This window comes from Phacochoerus africanus, chromosome 8 (assembly GCF_016906955.1).
Source record: "Phacochoerus africanus isolate WHEZ1 chromosome 8, ROS_Pafr_v1, whole genome shotgun sequence".
NCBI lineage: Eukaryota > Metazoa > Chordata > Mammalia > Artiodactyla > Suidae > Phacochoerus > Phacochoerus africanus.
Window position 1 is genome coordinate 70,947,945 of NC_062551.1, and position 19,972 is coordinate 70,967,916.

At 51.7% G+C, this 19,972-nt stretch overlaps 1 protein-coding gene across 1 annotated transcript in view; it reads right to left on the reverse strand.

Annotated features, from left to right (window-relative positions):
- MTOR (mechanistic target of rapamycin kinase) overlaps positions 1–19,972 on the reverse strand; it is a 125,666-nt gene continuing 105,694 nt past the window's right edge. The window contains exons 42-58 of the mRNA XM_047791785.1: positions 19,746–19,844; positions 19,343–19,465; positions 19,070–19,252; positions 18,400–18,534; positions 18,010–18,184; positions 15,742–15,877; positions 15,011–15,158; positions 14,292–14,414; positions 12,364–12,446; positions 10,971–11,043; positions 10,172–10,246; positions 9,687–9,822; positions 8,963–9,028; positions 5,792–5,872; positions 5,437–5,517; positions 2,175–2,280; positions 1–959 (exon numbers count right to left, since the gene is read on the reverse strand). Of these exons, the coding sequence (XP_047647741.1) occupies positions 944–959; positions 2,175–2,280; positions 5,437–5,517; positions 5,792–5,872; positions 8,963–9,028; positions 9,687–9,822; positions 10,172–10,246; positions 10,971–11,043; positions 12,364–12,446; positions 14,292–14,414; positions 15,011–15,158; positions 15,742–15,877; positions 18,010–18,184; positions 18,400–18,534; positions 19,070–19,252; positions 19,343–19,465; positions 19,746–19,844 (1,839 nt within the window). The 3' untranslated portion in view covers positions 1–943. The remainder of the gene's footprint in view (positions 960–2,174; positions 2,281–5,436; positions 5,518–5,791; positions 5,873–8,962; positions 9,029–9,686; positions 9,823–10,171; positions 10,247–10,970; positions 11,044–12,363; positions 12,447–14,291; positions 14,415–15,010; positions 15,159–15,741; positions 15,878–18,009; positions 18,185–18,399; positions 18,535–19,069; positions 19,253–19,342; positions 19,466–19,745; positions 19,845–19,972) is intronic.

Sequence of the window (19,972 nt, forward strand, 5' to 3'; positions counted from 1 at the left end):
TGTTTTTAAAAGTTTGATGTCATTTATTGGCACAAAAAGTATTCAGATACAACATGGTGTCTAGACATGGCTACACTTTATACTTTGTGCACTTAGTTTAATATTTCTTTTGCTCCTAATTCCCAACACGTGCTAGACCTTCCTTCTCTGTGTCAGCACCTCCATGACAGCATTCCTGTGTATTCCAAGCCCTTGCTCTAAGCACAGAGCATTCAGACCTCACTGAAACCCCCCCCAGAACCGTGCTGGGGAGAGCCAGCATGGGCCCTGCTGCCCTGTGACCGCCCCCCTCGCCCCCCACATCTGCCTGTGAACTGAAGGAACCCCCCTCCTGGCGGCTGGGGTCGCAGATGGCCGTGTGTGGTCACAGCAGCACGGGCGAGGCAGAAGGCCCTTCCCCACCGGCTCTGGCCCGTCTGGCAAAGGTCGATGGTGCTGTCCGCGGAACCAGTGAGGTAATGAGATGGGTGAAGGCGCTGAAGTCAGCTTCTCCTGCTTCCTTACGGTTCCGAATCCTAATCCATGTCCTCCAAGACCTGAGGCTTCGTGACTGTGCTGAGTCGCTGTGTCCTTGTTGAGAGGAGTGACGAGGCCATTCTCCCGTCAGCAGACGCTTCGGAGTTCTTCTGGGAGTTAGGTCCAAACCCGTATCTCTAACGTTATGGATCGTCTGTTCCCCAAAATCGACGGCTTGATTTCTGTAGCATGACTGTGTTTACCGTCCTGGGAACCAAATCAAGCCTTGTGTTTCTGACAATATATTCTTCAACAGCAGCTAGAAAGTTGGTGCAAACCAACTTTGAATATACAGTAGTTCGTTGCATTTACATTTCAAAATATTTAACAGGGCCCAACTTTCTGGCCGCGCTTTCAGCTGAGTGGAGGCCTACACCAAGGTACAAACGCCTCCCGAGAACGGCTGTGGGCATGTCTGGGTCTCCGGTTACCAGAAAGGACACCTAAGAAGACAGAGAGAAAAGGAATATTTTAATAATCTGGGCTGCTTCAAAGCTTTATGCGGACACACTGAAAATGAAAAGACCAAAGTCCGATGCCCCCAGGATGCTTCCTGACACCTCCCACTGCTAATTGTGTAGGACGCGCTCATCATTTCCAGTCAGGGCTGACGGCTGCAGCGGCCCCAGAGGGACACTTGCCTGTCACCCTCGCTCTCAAGTTTCCACCTTCCAGCATGCCTCGGGCAAGCAATCAAAGCAGACCCCGGAGTGGTCCTTGAGATTCCAATCCCGGATGGCAAGCCTGTCTTTGCATATCCGCTCTGGCTGCTTCTCCTTTGCCCTTCCTGAATTTCCCAACTGACAGCAACCATCCAAAAAGAACCCCTCCCCGCAAAATCAGGGGCCTCACCTAGTCTTTTTTTTTACTTTTCTTTTTTGCTTTTTAGGGCTGCAGCTGCAGCACATGGAAGTTCCCAAGCTAGGGGTTGAATTGTAGCTGCAGCTGTCAGCCTATACCACAGCCATAGCAACATGGGATTCGAGCCTCATCTGAGACTTACACTGTAGCTCACAGCAACGCCGGATCCTTAACCCACTGAGGCGAGCGATCAAACTCAAATCCTCATGGATAATAGCTGGGTTCTCTCTCTCTCTCTCTTTTTTTTTTTTTTTGGTCTTTTTAGGGCCGCACCTGTGTGGCCTATGGAAGTCTCCCACTCTAGGGGTTGAATTGGAGCTGAAGCTGCTAGCCCACACCACAGCCACAGCAACGTGGGATCTGAGTCACGTCTGCGACCTACACCACAGCTCATGGCAACGCCAGATCCTCAACCCGAGCGAGGCCAGGGATGGAACATGTGTCCTCATGGGTACCAGTCAGATTTGTTTCCGCTGAGCCACGACAGGAACTCCCACTAGCTGGGTTCTTAACCTGCTGAGCCACAATGGGAATTCCCACCTATTCTTCTAAACCATTTTGAAAGGTAGTTTTTTTATTTTGGTGTTTGCCCTTGAAATATGCATCCATATCTTGGCATTTTCTCCTTTTTGGAACAATGAGCACACACAATGAACACAAACTTTTGAAGAGATGTGAAACACGATTTCCTGTATGGACTGCCCCTCTCCCCATCTTTCTCTGCAGCTCTAGGTTTGGGGCCCAGGGTGGGGTCCTGATTGCTCATTTGAACAGAGATGCTCTGACAGCCTGCTCACCAGCCGATGTAGCACTGGCAGAGGTTTTCATGGGATGTGGCTTGTTTGATGAGCAGCTCCACTTGCGTTGGGACATCCAAGGTTTCATCATGAGAAAAGTCCCGACCTAGGACATGAGGAAAAAAGCATTCAACCTGCATCTGGTTATCAACTCCCTCCTGCCCCCTCCCTCCCCATCCCCGTTCAGCTTAACTGTCTCTGTGGCCCAAATCGGTTCCTCCTCACTCAGGACTGTGCAGCTGGATTTTATGTCATTTTTAAAATTTTCCTTTTAGGGCCACACCTGTGGCACATGGACATTCCTGGGCTAGAGGGGGAATGGGAGCTGCATCTGTGACCTACGCCACAGCCACAGCAACGCCAGATCCTTAACCCACTTAGTTAAGCCAGGGATCAAACCCTTATCCTCACGGATACTAGTCGGGTTCTTTACCTGCTGAGCTACAAGGGGAACTCTGGACAGCTGGATTTTTTTTTTTTTTGGCTTTTTAGGGCCACACCCATGGCAATATAGAGGTTCCCAGGCTAGGGGTCCAATTGGAGCTACAGTTGCCAGCCTACACCGTAGCTACAGCATCCGAGCTTCGTCTACGACCTACAGGGCAGCTCGTGGCAACGCCGGATCCTTAACCCACTGAGCAGGTCAGGGATGGAACCCACAACCTGATGGTTCCTAGTCGGATTTATTTCTGCTGCACCACGACGGGAACTCCCCGGACAGCTGGATTTTAAGGTCACCTCCCGGTGACCCGAGGGAAGAGTCTCCTCCTGACACAGACTTGGTTCTTGGTTTACGGAGGCTCCGGTCCTACGGTCGGCAGAGCTCAGGGTGGCAGAGATCTGGCCAACGGGCTGCTGAAGATTCCTTCTTCTCCCCCATAATCATCCTCGAGTCAGGCAAGCAGCTAAAACCCCCTGGTCTTCTCACTCCTCCCCGCCTCCAGCCTGCACCTCTCCTCCCGCAGGGCCGCTTGCTTTCACGACACACGCGGGAGCGCTCCAGCCCTGCGCAGGACTCGGCTCTGCCGGGCCGGCTTGGCTGCTGCTTTGGCCACCAAGTGCCTCGCTGTCCCCATGAGGGCCATTTCATGTCCTCTGCCCTCCCCTAGCCTCTCCTCTGGCTTCTCGCCCTCCACAGATGCCCTTTCCAAGTTCACGGATTCACTGTGCACGGGTTTGGTTCCCTGACACGTCAGCAGTGTTTAGGTGCTGGATCTGTTCAACACGACCTGCTTTTTCCTGCCCATTACCCGGGAGCTGACCCTCTTCCCATTTAAGGCCAAGTTCACCTGCACTTTGATCCACTGTCTCCTGCTCGCTTGCTTTTTTTTTTTTTTTTTTGGCCACACCCATGGCTTACGTATGTTCCTGGGCCAGGGATTGAATCCAAGCCGCATCTGCGACCTACGCCACAGCTGCAGCAACACTGGATCCTTAACCCACTGCACTGGGCTGGGGATTTAACTGGCGCCTCTACAGAGACCAGCCAGCTCATTAACCCACTGCATCAGAGCGGGAACTCCCAACTCCCACTTTCCTAGGAGCCTTGTAGCATCGGTTATCCTGCCTCTCACATCCTCCCTTTGCTGAAAGAACGGGTCCTTCTCTCCCACTCCAGGAAAAAGGAGCCTCCCATCCAGCTGCTCCTTCTCCAGCTGGGAGTGCAGGCTGCCGAAACCTGTCTCCTCCCTGTGCAGCTGGGAGTGCAGGCTGCCGAAACCTGTCTCCGTTCCTTGCTTCCCTCTCGCTTCCTTCTCTTCAGCTGCTTTAGTCCAGCTGTCAGCTCGCCACAGCTCCCAGAAGGTCACCAGAGCCATCTTTGACCCCTCCCCGCCCCACATGCCCCCTCATCAATCCTTTGGACTTTACTTCCTAAAGATCTCTCCCTCTTTTCTTTTCTTTTTTTTTTTGGGTGCTTTTCAGGGCTGTACCCGTGGCATATGGAGGTTCCCAGGCTAGGGGTCAAATCGGAGCAATAACGACCGGCCACAGCCACAGCCACACAGGATCTGAGCTGCGTCTGCGACCTTCACCACAGCTCATGGCAATGCCGGATCTTCAACCCTCTGAACCCGCATCCTCATGGATGCTAGTTGGATTCGTTTCCAGGAACTCCACCTCCTACAGATCTCATGAACCCATTTCTGCTGCCACCCTGTCCAGCCTGCGTGACTGTGTCAGCGGCCTCCTCCCCTCTGGCCTGTGTTCCACTTGCAGCCAGAGCAGGCTGCAAACTCACCCTGGCCCTCCCCGCCTCTCCACTGAAAACCCTCTAGAGGTTTCCAACCTCCCATGAGATACAGGATAAAAATATAAGTTCCTGTGTGATGTGGTCCTGGCTCACTCAGAGTCCAAACATTTTGCACTGTGCTCCTTCCGCCTTTCTCCCAGGCAGCAAAGACCAGCAGGCTTTCTGACCTGTTTCCTTGCTGTACTCCTTCCCACCACAGGGCCTTTGCACGTGCTGTTTCCTTTCCCTAACTCCTCCTCTTTCAGATTTCAGCTCATGGGTAGTTTGCTGAGGGAAGCATTTCCTGAACTTCTGAACTTAAATTCCCCCAGTCTCTGTCTTCCACTCCTGACAGTAGTCCTCTTTAGATTCTAGGTCCCATGAAGCCAAGGAACCTGTGTTTGCCAACACCATTGCTGCAGCAGCTGGCACTTACAGGTGCTCATGAATCAATATACCTTGATGACAAAGCATACTCGCCAGACCCTGATGCTCAGGGCTGGGTCTCCTTCGTCTCATTTCATTCTCCCTACATATTGAGGGAGGCATTCTTGTCATCTTCCAGGTGAAGAGACAGAGGCCCGGGGGTCACACAACCAGGGGTGGGGGCTGGGGTCTTTGGCCTCCCTGCCTCCCACCTCCATGTCACACCATCTGGTCCATGTGACATGGCTCCTGTTCCTAAGGTCTCATTTCTCCCCTTCCCTGCTCCCCACTCCATAGCAGCTCCTCAGGTCAGACGGGCGATGAATCGAGTGGTCAGATTTGCTCGAGTATCAAGCCATGAGGATAAAAAAACCTTTTTTCTTCAACTTGCCTGACTTTGAACTCAACAGACCTTTACTTGCTACTGTAACAGCCAGAGTAACAACATTTCCTAAAGGAAGTCCACCGGTCCTTAGAGAGAGTCAGACAGCGAGCGTCCTTAACCTCGGGCACCGTCCAGTTCGCAGCTCAGGATCAAAGTTTAGGCACCAATACCACCAGAACCCAGGCTGACCACCCTTTAAGGAAACACGCACACACACTCACCAGTGAGCTTATCTCGAACCCTGTTAATAATCTGAATAGCTTTCTTATTTAGGGCCTCCGGTTTCACCAAACCATCTCCAACTGGAAGACACAAAAGTGAAATGACAGTAAGATTGGATCATCACAGCAGGTTCAGTGGACGGCCCTGTTTGTCTCAGACATTCACTGCGCTAAGTGTTGAGCAGTTTTTTCCTCTTTGTCTCCCTTGTCCTCAGAACATAACGAGAAATTCACAGGGCTTTTCGGCTCAAAGGCGGTGTTGTTGCTGCCTCTGGCCGCTCCCCCTCATGGTACACACAGCTGCTGTTTTCTCAATGGGCCAGCCACGGTGCGATTCCTCAGAGGCTGCACTTACTGAACGAATGAATAGATTCTGGCACTGTGGTCCCCGTTTTCTTATGGGCTGGTTCCCCAAGTTCCACACCATCCAAAATTTCTAGGAGGGAAAAAATACCAATTAGCAGAAAATTCAGCACCAAGAAGCCACTGTTCCGAGGTTTGAGCGCTGCCTCTGCACGTGACCTCTTCCCTTCAGCATGTGCCTCGCTGCCTCAGGGGAAAGGAGAGAGGAAGGGAGACTCCTCATGCAGGGAAACGTCCTTCAGTCTGCAAAGCACGACGCTGCAAATACACAGCACTCATAGAATGTTCTGACTTACAGAACAGGCCATGAGCCAAAGACGGGGTAACACAATTTGTTTGGTTTGACACAACCGGTAACAACATAAAGAAAATTAGCTTTCAATGGGACACGCACATGACTGAAATATTATTTCCTAGAGGAACTGAGACATCAATTCTGGGGAGAAAAGGTCCTCGGGGGGTATGTCCCAGGGACTCGGCCAGTTAAGAATCTGGCATTGTTACTGTGGTGGCTTGGGTCGCTGCTGCAGTGCGGGTTTGATCCCTGGCCTGGGAACTTCGGCATGCTGCGGGCACAGTCATTAAAAAAAAGTTCACAGGCTTTAGGGTCACCCTCAACTGACTGTGGGCTTCAGGAGAAGAGTCTAGAATCAGAATTATGACATTATTTACATATCGCCTTTGTACACCATAGGCCTTTAAACTGAAGTCATAATACTTTCATTTATTTTATGTTTTTCTTTAATATTTATTTATTTATTTATTTATGCCTTTTTTGCTATTTCTTTGGGCCGCTCCCGCGGCATATGGAGGTTCCCGGGCTAGGGGTCGAATCGGAGCTGTAGCCACTGGCCTACGCCAGAGCCACAGCAACGCGGGATCCGAGCCGCGTCTGCAACCTACACCTCAGCTCACGGCAACGCCGGATCGTTAACCCACTGAGCAAGGGCAGGGACTGAACCCGCGACCTCATGGTTCCTAGTCGGATTCGTTAACCACTGCACCACGACGGGAATTCCTAATATTTATTTTTTTATTAAAAATTTTATTACAGTTGATTTACACTGTACTGTCAACTTCTGCTGTAGTGAGCCAGGCATACACACATATATATATATATTCTTTTTCTCATATAATCTTCTATCATGTTCCATACGAGTGATGGATATAGTTCCCTGTGCCATTCAGCAAATAATACTTTCATTAATGACTCCCTGGAACTTAACTCTTAAGCCTCATAAAAATAACCGGGTTCACCACCACCTGGCGCCACCAGAACAGGCTGTCCCAGTGCCCCTGTGCCCATCATAGGCAGCCCTCGAGAGTCACCCGGTAACGTATGTATGAGCTGGACCCTGAGAGTAAAACCAGGAAGTATCACACATTTGGCTGAGACCGGTCGTCTGTTCAAGGCACCCCGACATTCTGGGTGACTCAGGTATATTCAGAAATCCTGCCGTGGTGTCCAGGTGTCCAGGGCGGAGTCCTAGCTACTTACAGGTAACACTAATTCGGGATCCTGATTTCTCGCCCAGGACCCTCCTTTCTTTCCATCCAGGTTCCCTCCACCCAGTAAGGCTCAGCTTAAATTCCACCAACCCAAGCGCCCCTGCAACATCCGCAGCTCAGAGAGGTAACTCCTGTCTGAGACCCAGCACAGTACTTGAGCACACAGGGCAGTGCCCACTGTTCTCTTTGTTATCATGTAAATACTTTGGTCAATTCCACAATGGGATTCTGCGTGTCTTCAGGGGATTCTTTTTGCACTTTCTACACATTACTTGGCTTAGCTAAGTAACTAGCTGCAAATGCTCCAGAGGTGTTTGTAGAGAAGGCTTTACTCCTTTACATCCCAACAGTATCCCAAAGTGTGAGCTGCACCGGATGTTGCCAGAGGCAGGGGTCAGAGGGTTAGGCTCGGGGCAGGGACCAGGGGAAGAAGGGAGGAGTAAGGTCACACGGCTTTCCTCTAGGACCTCCGGGGTCACTTAACACAAACCCCGCTCTGGCTCTTGGAAGGGCATTAGCTTCTTGGAACCCTGTTCTGATTCTTGGAAACGTGTACCCTGTGGTTTCCTGGCTCCTCGGGCAGCAATGTGAGGACATTTCCGCTGTTTCTATCTTCCCATTTCTGAGCTATTAATAAAGCGTTAGGATCAGGGTAATATATACAGCTAGTAATTATCCCAACCCAGACACCATGAAAAGGCTTGCGAAACACTGGCTCATATTCAGGCATACTTTTTTTTTCCTTTAGCTGCACCTATAGCATATAGAAGTTCCCGGGACCAGGGACTGAATCTGAGCCACTGCTGTGACAATGCCAGATCCTTAACTCTGCTGCGTTGCAGGAGGAACTCCCTCAGGCATACTCTTTCTTTTTTTTTTTTGGCTGGAGTTCCCAGGCCAGGGATCAGATCCGTGGTTGCAGTTGCAGCAACTCGGGATCCTTAAGCCACTGTACCAGGCTGGAGATTAAACCTGTGTCCTAGAGCGCAAGAGACGCCACCAATCTTGCTGTGCCACAGCGGGAACACCCCTCAGGCATACTTTGAATTGTGTTTTTTTTTGTCTTTTTTTTTTGCTATTTCTTGGGCCGCTCCCACGTCATATGGAGGTTTCCAGGCTAGGGGTTGAATCGGAGCCGTAGCCACCGGCCTGCACCAGAGCCACAGCAACGCAAGATCCGAGCCGCGTCTGCAGCCTACACCACAGCTCACGGCAATGTCGGATCGTTAACCCCCTGAGCAAGGCCAGGGATCGAACCCGCAACCTCATGGTTCCTAGTCGGATTCGTTAACCACTGCGCCATGATGGGAACTCCGAATTGTGTTTTTACAGATAAAAATTAGTTTGATCAAAATTTCTAAGCTTTAGGTACCCACTCCTTCCTGCGAGGCATTACATGAAAAAATATGTATATATATATATTAGACACTTGGTGCTCAGTAAGTACTTCTAGACTGAGTTTTTGAAATTAAATAAATGCCTATTATGTGATGTTTTAGCAGTGACGGAATCTCTGTAAACCTCTCACTGCTAAGACCCTCTTGGGAGAAATGTTTCCTGTCCTCATACTCAGCATCTGCTACCACTGAGGGTAACAAAGCACCCGCGGCTGCAGAAACAGGAGGCTCTGCAGTCCCTCGTGGGACGCACCCACCTACTGACTGGCCGGCAGAGTAGGAATCCGTCCTTGTGCGCGATCGCTTGTTACCTTTGGTGTTTGCTAGGGAGAGAAACGAAGGAAGGGTTAAAAGGTGCTTCAAGCTTTGACCTGAAAAAAGCTTGGATGATCTATTTTCATAGAATCATAAAGACGTAATTTCCCCCAAGCTGTAAGGCCTAAGAGAGAACCAAAGACGTACTGCTCTGCTTGAGAGTAAACGGGGATGGAAGCTCAGGGAGCCGATTCAGAGGGATGCTTTAGATGACGGAGCTGGATTCAGACCACGGAAACCAGATAACAAGGCGCAAGTATGACAATCACAGAGAGCAGATGTCTCTGGCCAGTAAACACCCTCTAAGGAGGTAGGAAAAAGAGATGGAGACGCTGCTGGCCCGAATCACAAAATCACAACTGATTGGATCTCCCATAAGATCTTGCTCTCAACACAAGACTCACCCCAAAATCACTCAAGCACTTAATGTACCCTGAAAAAGACTAACTAGCTTCTAAACTCATGATTGGAGTTTTCTTAGTTAATAAAAATACTTGCAAAGTTCATTTCCAGCCACCAGAGCTGCTCTGTGAAAATGTAACGCAGGTGGCTGGGCAGCGCCTCAGGCTCCGGGTGTGAGGGGGACAGGTCAGGGACACGGAGCACGCCAACACTCCCACGTTGGGAGGTGCAGACTCCAGTTCTCAGGCACGAGCTAATACTCACTGTCCATCAGCCTCCAGTTCAGCAAGGGGTCATAGACGAAGGCTTCCAGCACGGCCATGACGCTGTCCTTGTGCTCCCGAAGCACTTCCATGACCGTGTGGCATGTGATCCTGTAGTTGCCATCCAGACCAGTGACCTGCAAAAGGGCCAGAGCCGCTCACCACGCATGTCACTGACCCTGGCCCCCGCAGGCCTTACGACCCCACTTAGGAAGAAAACATAGGCCACCACTAATGGATCAGGCCGGAAACGTCTCCAGAGCAAAGGACTGGGATCCACAGGAAACAAGGTCTGAGGTAAAGGTTGGTGAAGACTTTCACAGACTGATCATTCCCATGGAACACAATGGAAAATACCAGAAAACGACTACAGAATAACCTGGGCATTTGGGGGAACTGGAGATTTAATACGGAAGCCTGCCCTCAGAGAAGGTCATCCTGGCACGGGTCCCATTTCAAAGCAGCTCATGACCAATTTCTACTCACCTCCATAGCATTGGTCAACATTCTCGTTAGTCTAAATGGAATCTTCTCTGGGAACTTCTCTCTGGTCATAGCAACCTAAGCGTGATAAAGGGAAAGACCAAGTCTGCTGGTTACATTCTTTTCTTTTTTTTTTTTTTAAGGGCCATACCCGTGGCACATGGAGGTTCCCAGGCTAGGGGTCTAATCAGAGCTGTAGCCACCAGCCTATGCCAGAGCCACAGCAATCCGAGCCTCGTTTCCACTGCGCCACGACGGGAACTCCTAGGCTGTTTTTTTGAGCAGAAGTCAGGTGCAGGCAGGGGGCTTTCCCTTGCATCACTAACTAGCACTGATTTCAATGAGAGCACAGAAAGGAAGCGGCTTGACTTTAGTGAAGGGACTTGTCTCTGGGATTTTAAAGACAACTAAAAAATAAATAAATGAATAAAAGAGGTGGGGAAGGGAGGGGGGAGGAGGTGGGAGAAGGGAAAGGGGGAGGAGGGAGAGGGAACAAAAGGACAAGTGTGCATTGGCCCCAGGCCTTCGACCAGCAGGCCAAGTGGGGGATGAGGGATCCCTCCGCTTACAAAGGGGACACGAACAGTGCCCCCCCCCCGGCCACCCCCGCCTGAGCCTAATTCCAGCCAGTACGAGAGAGCACGGATTTCATTTGTGAGGCTGACTTTCTGTCGCCTTAGTCAAGAGAGGCAGGCGGGAGGCTCATGCATGGTGGGTTTACGTTTGCCTAAGTGGCCAGAGGGGGCGGAAAGGGGTCATCGGGGCAGGGGAGCTTCACGGGCTGTTGTGAACACGCGCTCACCTCAAAGCAGTCCCCAAAGTCAATGTGCAGGATCTTCCCGCTCAGCCGGTCCAGCATTAGGTTGGATGGGTGTCTTTGAGAAACAGAAGAGAGACCAGGAGGGGTCAGGAGAGCAGCTCAGATGAACAAATTGACCAGTCTGTGATGCTCTAGGCCACAGGCTGGCAAACGATAGCACACAGGCCAGGTCGAGCTGGGCCCGCACTGTTGTGAGTCAAGTTTGCCTGGACCACAGCCCCACACTTGTCCGTGTGGTGTTTCAGGCCGTTTTTAAGCAGAAATGAGCAGTTGTGACAGAGGTCGTATGGCCAGTGAAGCCTAAAATAGTCATTATCTGGCCTTCTACAAAAAAGTCTGCCAAGCCCTGCTCTAGGTAGGCCTCAGAGGAGAATATATCTGTGAGAATCACAAGCTGCCCCACGATACCACGAAAACGTGCTTCCCCCAAGGTCTCTGGTTACAGGGCGGCAACGTTGGATCCTTAATCTGCTGCACTGGGCTGGGGATCAAACCAGCAAGGCCACAGAGACAAGCAGGATCATTAACCCACGGCCCCATGGTGCGAACACCAGGAATTTATTATTTTTGTGGGATAAAGTTTTTTTTTTTACTCTCAAATAATTGCATAAGACATGATCTCAGGAGAAAAATAGTAGAATGCTAGGGGTTTTTTTTGTTTTGTTTTTTTAATTTCTGAACATTCCTAAGCTACTTTTTCACTCAGTACATTTGGATGACATTTATTATGCAGAAACATCAGAAGGATCTACTTTGGTTGGTTTCCATTATAGAAATGGAATTACTTATCTTAGCAAAGTGGTGACTGATAAATGTTTATTGAATCCATAAAATCAACTGGGTTAAATATGGTTTTTAATACATTAAACCAACCCATGGAGAAAGTAGTACCCCCTTATTTTTTTTTTGTCTTTTTGCCATTTCTTGGACTGCTCCCACGGCATATGGAGGTTCCCAGGCTAGGGGTCTAATTGGAGGCGCAGCCGCTGGCCTACACCACAGCCACAGCAACGCGGGATCCAAGCCGCGTTTGCAACCTACACCACAGCTCACGGTAACGCTGGATCCTCAACCCACTGAGCAAGGCCAGGGATCGAACCCGCAACCTCATGGCTCCTAGTCGGATACGCTAGCCACTGAGCCATGACGGGAACTCCTGAAAGTAGCACCCTTGAACTACTTTAGTTTGACGTGTTGTTCTATTCGCATGGATAATCAGTAGAGGACTAAGGTTGAGGCTGCAAAAAAAAAAAATGCCTAGAGTACAAAATACAAGTATTTATCAAACGGTCATAAATTTCACTGGAAAACACAATGAAACCATTCAAGAAAACTATAATGGAGAAAGAAGGCTCAAAGAAACAGATTCACTCACCTATCGCCCAGGCCCAAAATATACCCAACCATGGACATGACTGCTAAAGAGCGAGTGTAGTTGGTTCTTCGATCAAACCACACCTAGAACACAGGAGCTCATGTGAATTGAAGCTTTAGACACTTCAACTGCTGTCAACATAATCATTTCAATTGCTTACAGTCTATCAATAACCAGTTAGAACATATAATAGAAGAAAAACCCCATTTATAATTACAGGAAATGAAAATCCCATTCATCATTACAATAAACTACACTCAAAATCAACTTCATTAGAAATGCATACCACGTAGATGAATAAATAAACTTTGCATAGAAAAATAAAGACTTGGAGTTCCTGCTGTGGTACGAGATCAATGGCATCTTGGGAGTGCTGGGATGCAGGTTTGATCCCCAGCCCAGCAGAGTGGGTTAAGGATCTGGCATTGCTGTAGCTGTGGCTTAGGCTGCACCTGCAGCTTGGATCTGATCCCTGGCCTGGAAACTCCATATGCCGCAAGGCAGCCAAAAAAGAAAATAAGAAAAAATAAAGACTTGAGCAAATAAAAACATCCATTTAAGGATGTCCTTTTAAGACTGAAAAGATGTGGAGTTCTCATAGTGGCGCAGCGGAAACAAATCCGACTAGGAACCATGAGGCTGTGGGTTCGATCCCTGGCCTCGCTCAGTGGGTTAAGGATCTGGCATTGCCGTGAGCGGTGGTGTAGGTCACAGACGCGGCTCAGATCTGGTGTTGCTATGGCTCTGGCGTAGGCCAGCTGTAGCGCTGATTAGACCCCTAGCCTGGGAACCTCCATATACCTTGGGTGTGGCCCTGAAAAGACAAAAGACAAAAAAAAAAGGCTGAAATGTTATTTAAATTACATTTAATTTAATTTCAATAAAAACTCAGTGGCACTTTTTTTCAAGACCTTGACAAAATAATCCCAAAACTTATCTGGGAAAACTATCTGGATATATGAAACTAGCCATTAAGAAAAGACTCATATTGGAGTTCCTGTTGTGGATCAGCAGTGAGCGAACCCAACATGAGGTTGTGGGTTTGATCCCTGGCCTCGCACTCAGTGGGTTAAGGATCTGGGGTTGCTGTGAGCTGTGGTGTAGCTCGCAGATGCAGCTCAGATCCCATGTTGCTGTGGCTGGAGTGTAGGCCAGCAGCTACAGCTCTGATTTTACCCCTAGCCTGGGAACCTCCGTATGCCATGGGTGCAGCCCTAAAAAGACAAAAAAAAGAGTCCACATTGGGTTAAGGATTTAAATGTAAAAACAAATCTTATAACTAGTATAAGAAAATATAGGTAACAAGATAATGTAATCCTGAGGTAGAGAGAGCCTTTCTAAATATAAAGCCAACAGAAGAAACTCTAAAGGATTAAAAATCTATTAACTTCTGGTATTTAAAAATGTACATCAGAAACAAAACGAGGAGTTCCTGCTGTGGTGCAACAGGATCACTGGTGCCCTGGGAGCGCTAGGACATAAGTTTGATCCCTGACCGGGCACGACACCTTATTGCTCTGGCGTTGCCACAGCTTCTGCTTAGGTTCAAACTGTGGCTTGGATCTGATCTCCACCCTGGGAACTCCATATGCTGTGGGGCAGCCAAAAGACAAAAGCAAAACCAAAAAATTCCAAACCAAGAAACATATTATTAACAAAACTGAAAAACCAAATACATAGAAAATGTGTAACACATATGAAAAAGGTTTACTAGCTTTACTATATAATGAGCTCAAATACTACGGCAAGTAACATTAAACTACAGGGCTACTTCTGCTGGATGGCATGGCTCGCCCGCTCGATGTCTGTTACACAGACGGCCCATCATCGACAGCTACTCGTCCCGAAGGCTCGTCCACCGGCTGGCAGGAACACATGAGAAAGCCATTCCCAGCACAGTGGGTGTGCCAAGGGTGGGGCTGCTGTACCTCGGAGCTGGGGCTTTTCAGCCACAGCAGCTTGGCCAGGTCGTCGCCGGCGGTGTTGTTGACGGCGTGCTCGAACACCTCGACCTTCTGCATCAGGGTCAGGTGGTCGTAGTCCGGAGCCATCTGCATGGGACACAACTGCCTGAGAGCACAGCTGGAGGCAGGCAGCTTCCACCCGGGAAGAAACGAGGCTCTGGGGCCAGGCAGAGCTGGGTTCTAGTTTCGCCACCGCAGCCAAAAGGAGGGCAATAAGGCAGAGCAGTGGCCACTCTAACCGATGACCGCGGGAAGCGCCAGGGCCCAAGACTGACAGAGGAGGCCCGGCCTCGGCACAAGCCGAGGAGGGGTCACGGTCTGGGGAACGGGCGATTCTTGTTCTTATTATTACACATCTGCTACACACTGTTTCCCCACACGGCCCGGGCTCTGTGCACACTCGGACTTGGTACGCACATGGGGCCTGGCCCCTAATACCGCCCAGTCTCACGCAGGGTGATGGGAACCTGATTTCTGGGATTTAGGGGCCTTCTGTTCCTTAGAGAAGGTTGTCTGCTTTAGGACTCACATCATTAATGCTTCGTCAACAGCTAATTCCCTCTAATACTTTTCCGTGACGGACACGTGCAGAAGAATGAACAAAGCCTCTCTGTGCAGCTTCCCTGGCTTGGGAGTTCTGCCTCCGAGACACTCGAGGCTGGTCTGGCAGCCTCGGCACATACCCGCAGCATGATGCGATGCTCGATGTTGAGAAGGATCTTCTTCTTCTCCCTGTAGTCCCGGATGAGGGCGTGCAGCGTGTCACAGTGGGGGACCCAGCCGATGAGGCCCGAGTTGGTGGATAAGGGGATGACGGCATATCTCTGGATGCTGGACCCACAGGAAGGCAGGGTCAAGGAACAGAAAACAGAGCGGGCCTCTGATCCCCTTGGGCTCATGCAAACTGCTTTTAATGAACTTGCCGGCACAGGCTGTTGTGAGGTGTTTGGGGGGGGGGCTTCTGCAGAGGACCGAGCCTCCCAGAGCCGGGGCGCTGATGGCGTGAAGGCCCCATCGGTTCTCCCCACCTGCCTAGCAAACTCGCGGCTTCGAGGGAACGACCTCCCCACGGGCTGTTCATTTCTAAGAGAAAGAGGAGTCACAGCGGACCGGGGTCGGAAGGGCGGGCCGGCTGTCAGCCCACAGTGGCTCCAACACATCGGATTTGGGGATCTCCCGTCTAACAGCCACGAGGTGTTCCTTTCTGGATCCTGTGCAGGTCAGTATAGGCTTTTCCCACGAGAGGCCCTTAAAACTAGGAGAACTCTTCTCTTTGACACCTTGGCTCTTTTGACTTCCTGTCAGGGACCTCATTTTATAACGTTTTTGGTCAAAGTACCTGACCACTGAAGGGGTGTGAGAAGTAACGAAAACATTTCTTAAATCCGTGCCATTTTCACGGCCCCCTGAATACCTGAGGTTCTTGCGGAGAGACGTTGGGTCGTTGGCCAAAAGGGTGTTGACCAGGCCGAAAAGCTGCATGACGCGCTCGTCCTGCCGCAGGTCTTCGTGGCCCTTCAGGAGGAAGACGAACTCGTGGCCGTTGCTGCCTGTGAGGGACGGGGGGACAGTCACTGAGGGCCACAGGGGCTCCGTCTCACTGGCTGGTGGGCCACCACGGTACTCACCAGAGCCCACTCATACCTTGCCCCGCTGTGCGTTCCCTGCGAACGGAAGAAACCTCCCCAGAACGGATGAAAAGGATGGCCCTCCTTATGAGGCTCAATGAGATGTTCAAATTAAATTAAAAAAAAAAAAAAGTAAAATAAAATAAAATAGCGTCTGCCCTCCTCTGACCTGCGAAGCCTGACCCCTAGTGGCCACGTCCCCTGGGCTCCCTGGTGGGCTTGGCCAAGGAGGGCACCAGCAGGCGGTCAGAGGGTGGGAGGAGGGAGAGGTCAGGGTGCTGGCCCCTGATGACTGGTGGGCTGCGGTTCTGAGTTGCTTGCTCCCTCTGTCTGAGCTGCAGCTTCCAGGGCACGGCCTCTCTTTCCAGGTTACAGCCTGGGATGGCTCCTTGCCCTCTCGGGTCTGCAGGGGAGGCAGGGGGGCGCCCCTAACTCAGCTCACATCTTGAAAAACAGTTTCTTCGTTAAGGTCTCTCTATTTTTTCGTTTTTCTAGGGCCGCACTCTTGGCCTATGGAGGTTCCCAGGCTAGGGGTCCAATCAGAGCTACAGCTGCTGGCCTACGCCACAGCCACGCCAGATCCCTGACCCACTGAGGGAGGCCAGGGATCGAACCCACATCCTCATGGATACCTGTCGGGTTTTCACTGAGCCACAATGGGAACTCCTTCAAGTCTCTAAGTAAACACTGCTGAAAGCTGAGCAGCACAGGTTTTAGTATCAGAAGACATCAGCCCACAGACAGGCGATCACCTGTGGACCACCATTCACTGGTGCTGGTGACTAATCACTCTGTTTAAAAAACCTGAGCACTGGAGTTCCCGTCGTGGCTCAGTGGTTAACGAATCCGACTAGGAACCATGAGGTTGCAGGTTCAATCCCTGGCCTCGCTCAGTGGGTTAAGGATCTGGTGTTGCTGTGAGCTGTGGTATAGGCTGCAGACACGGCTTGGCTCTAGCGTTGCTGCTGCTATGGCGTGAGCTGTGGTGTTGGTCACAGACGCGGCTCTGATCTCGCGTTGTGTCGGATCTTGGATCTGGCTGTGGCGTAGGCCAGAGGCTCCGATTAGACCCCTAGCCTGGGAACCTCCATGTGCTGCAGGTGTGGCCCTAGAAAAGAAAGAAAAAACAAAAAACCTGAGCACTGGAGCTGCCTTGTGGCCCAGTGAGTTAAGGGGCCAGTGTTGTTCCTGCAGCAGCTCAGGTCACTGCTGTGGCATGGGTTTGATTCCTGGCCTGGGAACTTCCACACACTGTGGATGGGGCCAAAAAACCACAAAAAACCCCACCCCTGAGCACTGTGAAAGGGGAGAGGCGGCAGAGGGCCAGCAGAGCATGAAACTACCTGGAACCGATTTCTCCCTCAGTCTGTTCACTTTACACAACCGCTTCCCACAAAGAGACAGCGTGAGACCGAACAAGGCGCTCAAGAGCTCACGCCCTTCCTTCGACGTTGCCTGTCGCCTGCTGCACTTGCATCTGGGGCCTCTTTCTTGGCCTCGTCAGTCCCCGACAGCTGCCACATGACCAGGTCTCCACCTCGCAGGCCTGTACAACTCCCTTCCACCTACCTGGGGAGGGCTGTTAGGTTTCACTTTTTTTTTTCTTTTTAGGGCTGCTCCTGCGGTATATGGAGGTTCCCAGGCTAGGGGTCGAATCGGCGCTGTAGCTGTCGGCCTATGCCAGAGCCACAGCAACACGGGATCCGAGCCACGTCTGTGACCTACACCACAGCTCACGGCAACGCCGGATCCTTAACCCACTGAGTGAAGCCAGGGATCGAACCCACAACCTCAGGGTTCCTAGTCGGATTTGTTTCTGCTGCGCCACGATGGGAACTCCACGTTTCACTTAAATAAGCACAACTGTGTGAACGAGCTAGGGATCCTGAGGAGGATGTTACAGGGAGACACCCCACTTGTCCTCATCTCTGATAAACCGGAGAGATGGAGCCGCTCACAGGTCAGCAGTGTGGACAGCACTCGGTTGTGTCAGAAGGGGGAGGGGTTCAGCCAAGCTGGGCAGAGGCAGGGGCCAGGCTGCACAGGGTCCTTACCCATAAGTGTCAGCTTCCGGGGCCTCTGCTTGGACGTGATGACCTGCAGAGACGGCGCTATGGACTGAATGCGAATGATGGGCTGGTTGGGGTCATAGGTTCCTGGCACAGCCAATTCAAGGTCCCGGCACATCAGGAGTTTGGGGGAAACATACTGCAGCTCTAGGGATGTGAGCTGTGAATAAACCACAGGGTTCAGTCTTCTGCCGCCAGGGAGGAATTTAAATGCCACTGAAGTCTTTTTAATGGATTGCTAATAGCAATGACTGGTCCCAAAGCCTGCAAGCAGAGGAGGGACCCGGGGCTGGGGGCTTAGTCAGAGTGTCCACAGGCAGTCAAAGACAAAGCACTGGAACAACAGTCGACTCTGCCGGGACCGGAAGACCCTACCTGCGGCAGCTGCTTCGAGATGCGCCTGAACACGTGGTAATAGAGGTCCCAGGCCTGGGTGAGGTCCTTGACGTTCCCGGATTTCATGTACTTCCTGCACCACTCCTGGGCCTCCATTAAGTCTCGACCGTACGCCTGAGAGCGAGCGCAGGGGAAAGTCGCACGCTGTCACGTGTGTTGACCAAGCCGCAGGCCGACTCCCCAGGCAGACTGCAGCACCCCTCGGGAGCGCGCCAGGCCGAAGCCGCTGGCCCGGGGGGCTCGGCAGGGGGAGCTCTGCAGCATTCAGCTCTGCAACCGCTCAGGTAAAGTAAGGTTGGAAGAGACAAGACGACCCCGGGAGTTAGTTTTGGGAGGACTCTTGTAACCCAATGACAATTACATTCCTGGTGTCGTATGCATCAGAACATACTATGTTATTCTAGGGAGCAGAAAGGTTATGGGGAGAGGAGTCTGCTAAAGGCTCTGGGATCCTAGAGCTCCCGCTGTGGTGCAGCGGGTTGGGCGGCATCCCGGGAGCGCTGGGATCTGGCGTTGCTGCATTGGCGGCTCAGATCTGATCCCTGGCCAGGGGACTCCATTTCCTTGGGGCGGCTCCGAAAAACAAACCCCAAACAACAAAACCCAAAAAAGGCGTTGGGGTCCTGAGGGCGGAGGCTCTGGCCCGCACCTGGTTAAAGGAGGTCTCCTTCAGGGTCTGGGGTCCCCGCTCCATCATGGCGTGCAGGGGCTCTAGCACCTCGAACATGCCTTTCACGTTCCTCTCCCCGAAGTACAAGCGAGACGCCTCTTCCAGGCCTTCGTGCCACATCTCGTGCCAGAGGATGGCCACTCGGATCAGCTCCTCGCTCACCTGGGCAGACAGGGTAAGCGCTGGGGTGGGCCCCCGGGAAGGGCCCGGCTGGGAGACGGGCAGGTGCGCGCGGCGGCGAGGCCCACTCACCATCATGGCCTGCTGCACCAGGGTGTTGCTGTGCTCGCACATGTTCTTCAGGATCTTGTTGGCCGCGTTGTGCCGGGCGGTGGTGGTGGACTTAGACGCCACCGTCAGGGGGTAGATGAGGGCCTGGAGCAGGCACAGAAGGAACGCTGGCAAATGCATGGGAAAGGGGGCCCCTCTCCATCTTTCCGGAGGACGCCAGGAGAAACGGTGAGCCTGACCTGGACGCTCATCTGCGTCCAGGCGGGGGCCACACCGTCTTGGGGGGAGCCCTCTTTTTCAGAAGGCCCTGGGTCCCTGAGTCCGCCAGCGGGACAGCCATGTCTCTGGAGCAGCTTTAGGAAAGGCTGCCCACCAAATCCAAGGGCAACTGTTCGAGGGGAAACTGACCAGGGTCTCCGCGTACCTGGGGGTGGTACCGACCGATGTCTGTGAGAAGCTGGTGAATGAGACGCCCCACCAAGGGCCTGGGTGTATCGATTCTTGCAATGAGCTGAGGTATGACCTGTATTCAGAAAAACAGTATGTAGTGCATGAGACGAGAGACAACTCCAGTTATTCTTCTGAGCAACCAAAAGCTCTTATAACTTGTTTGGTCGATGCTGTTGGGGTTGGAAATGGTTCATTCCTTTC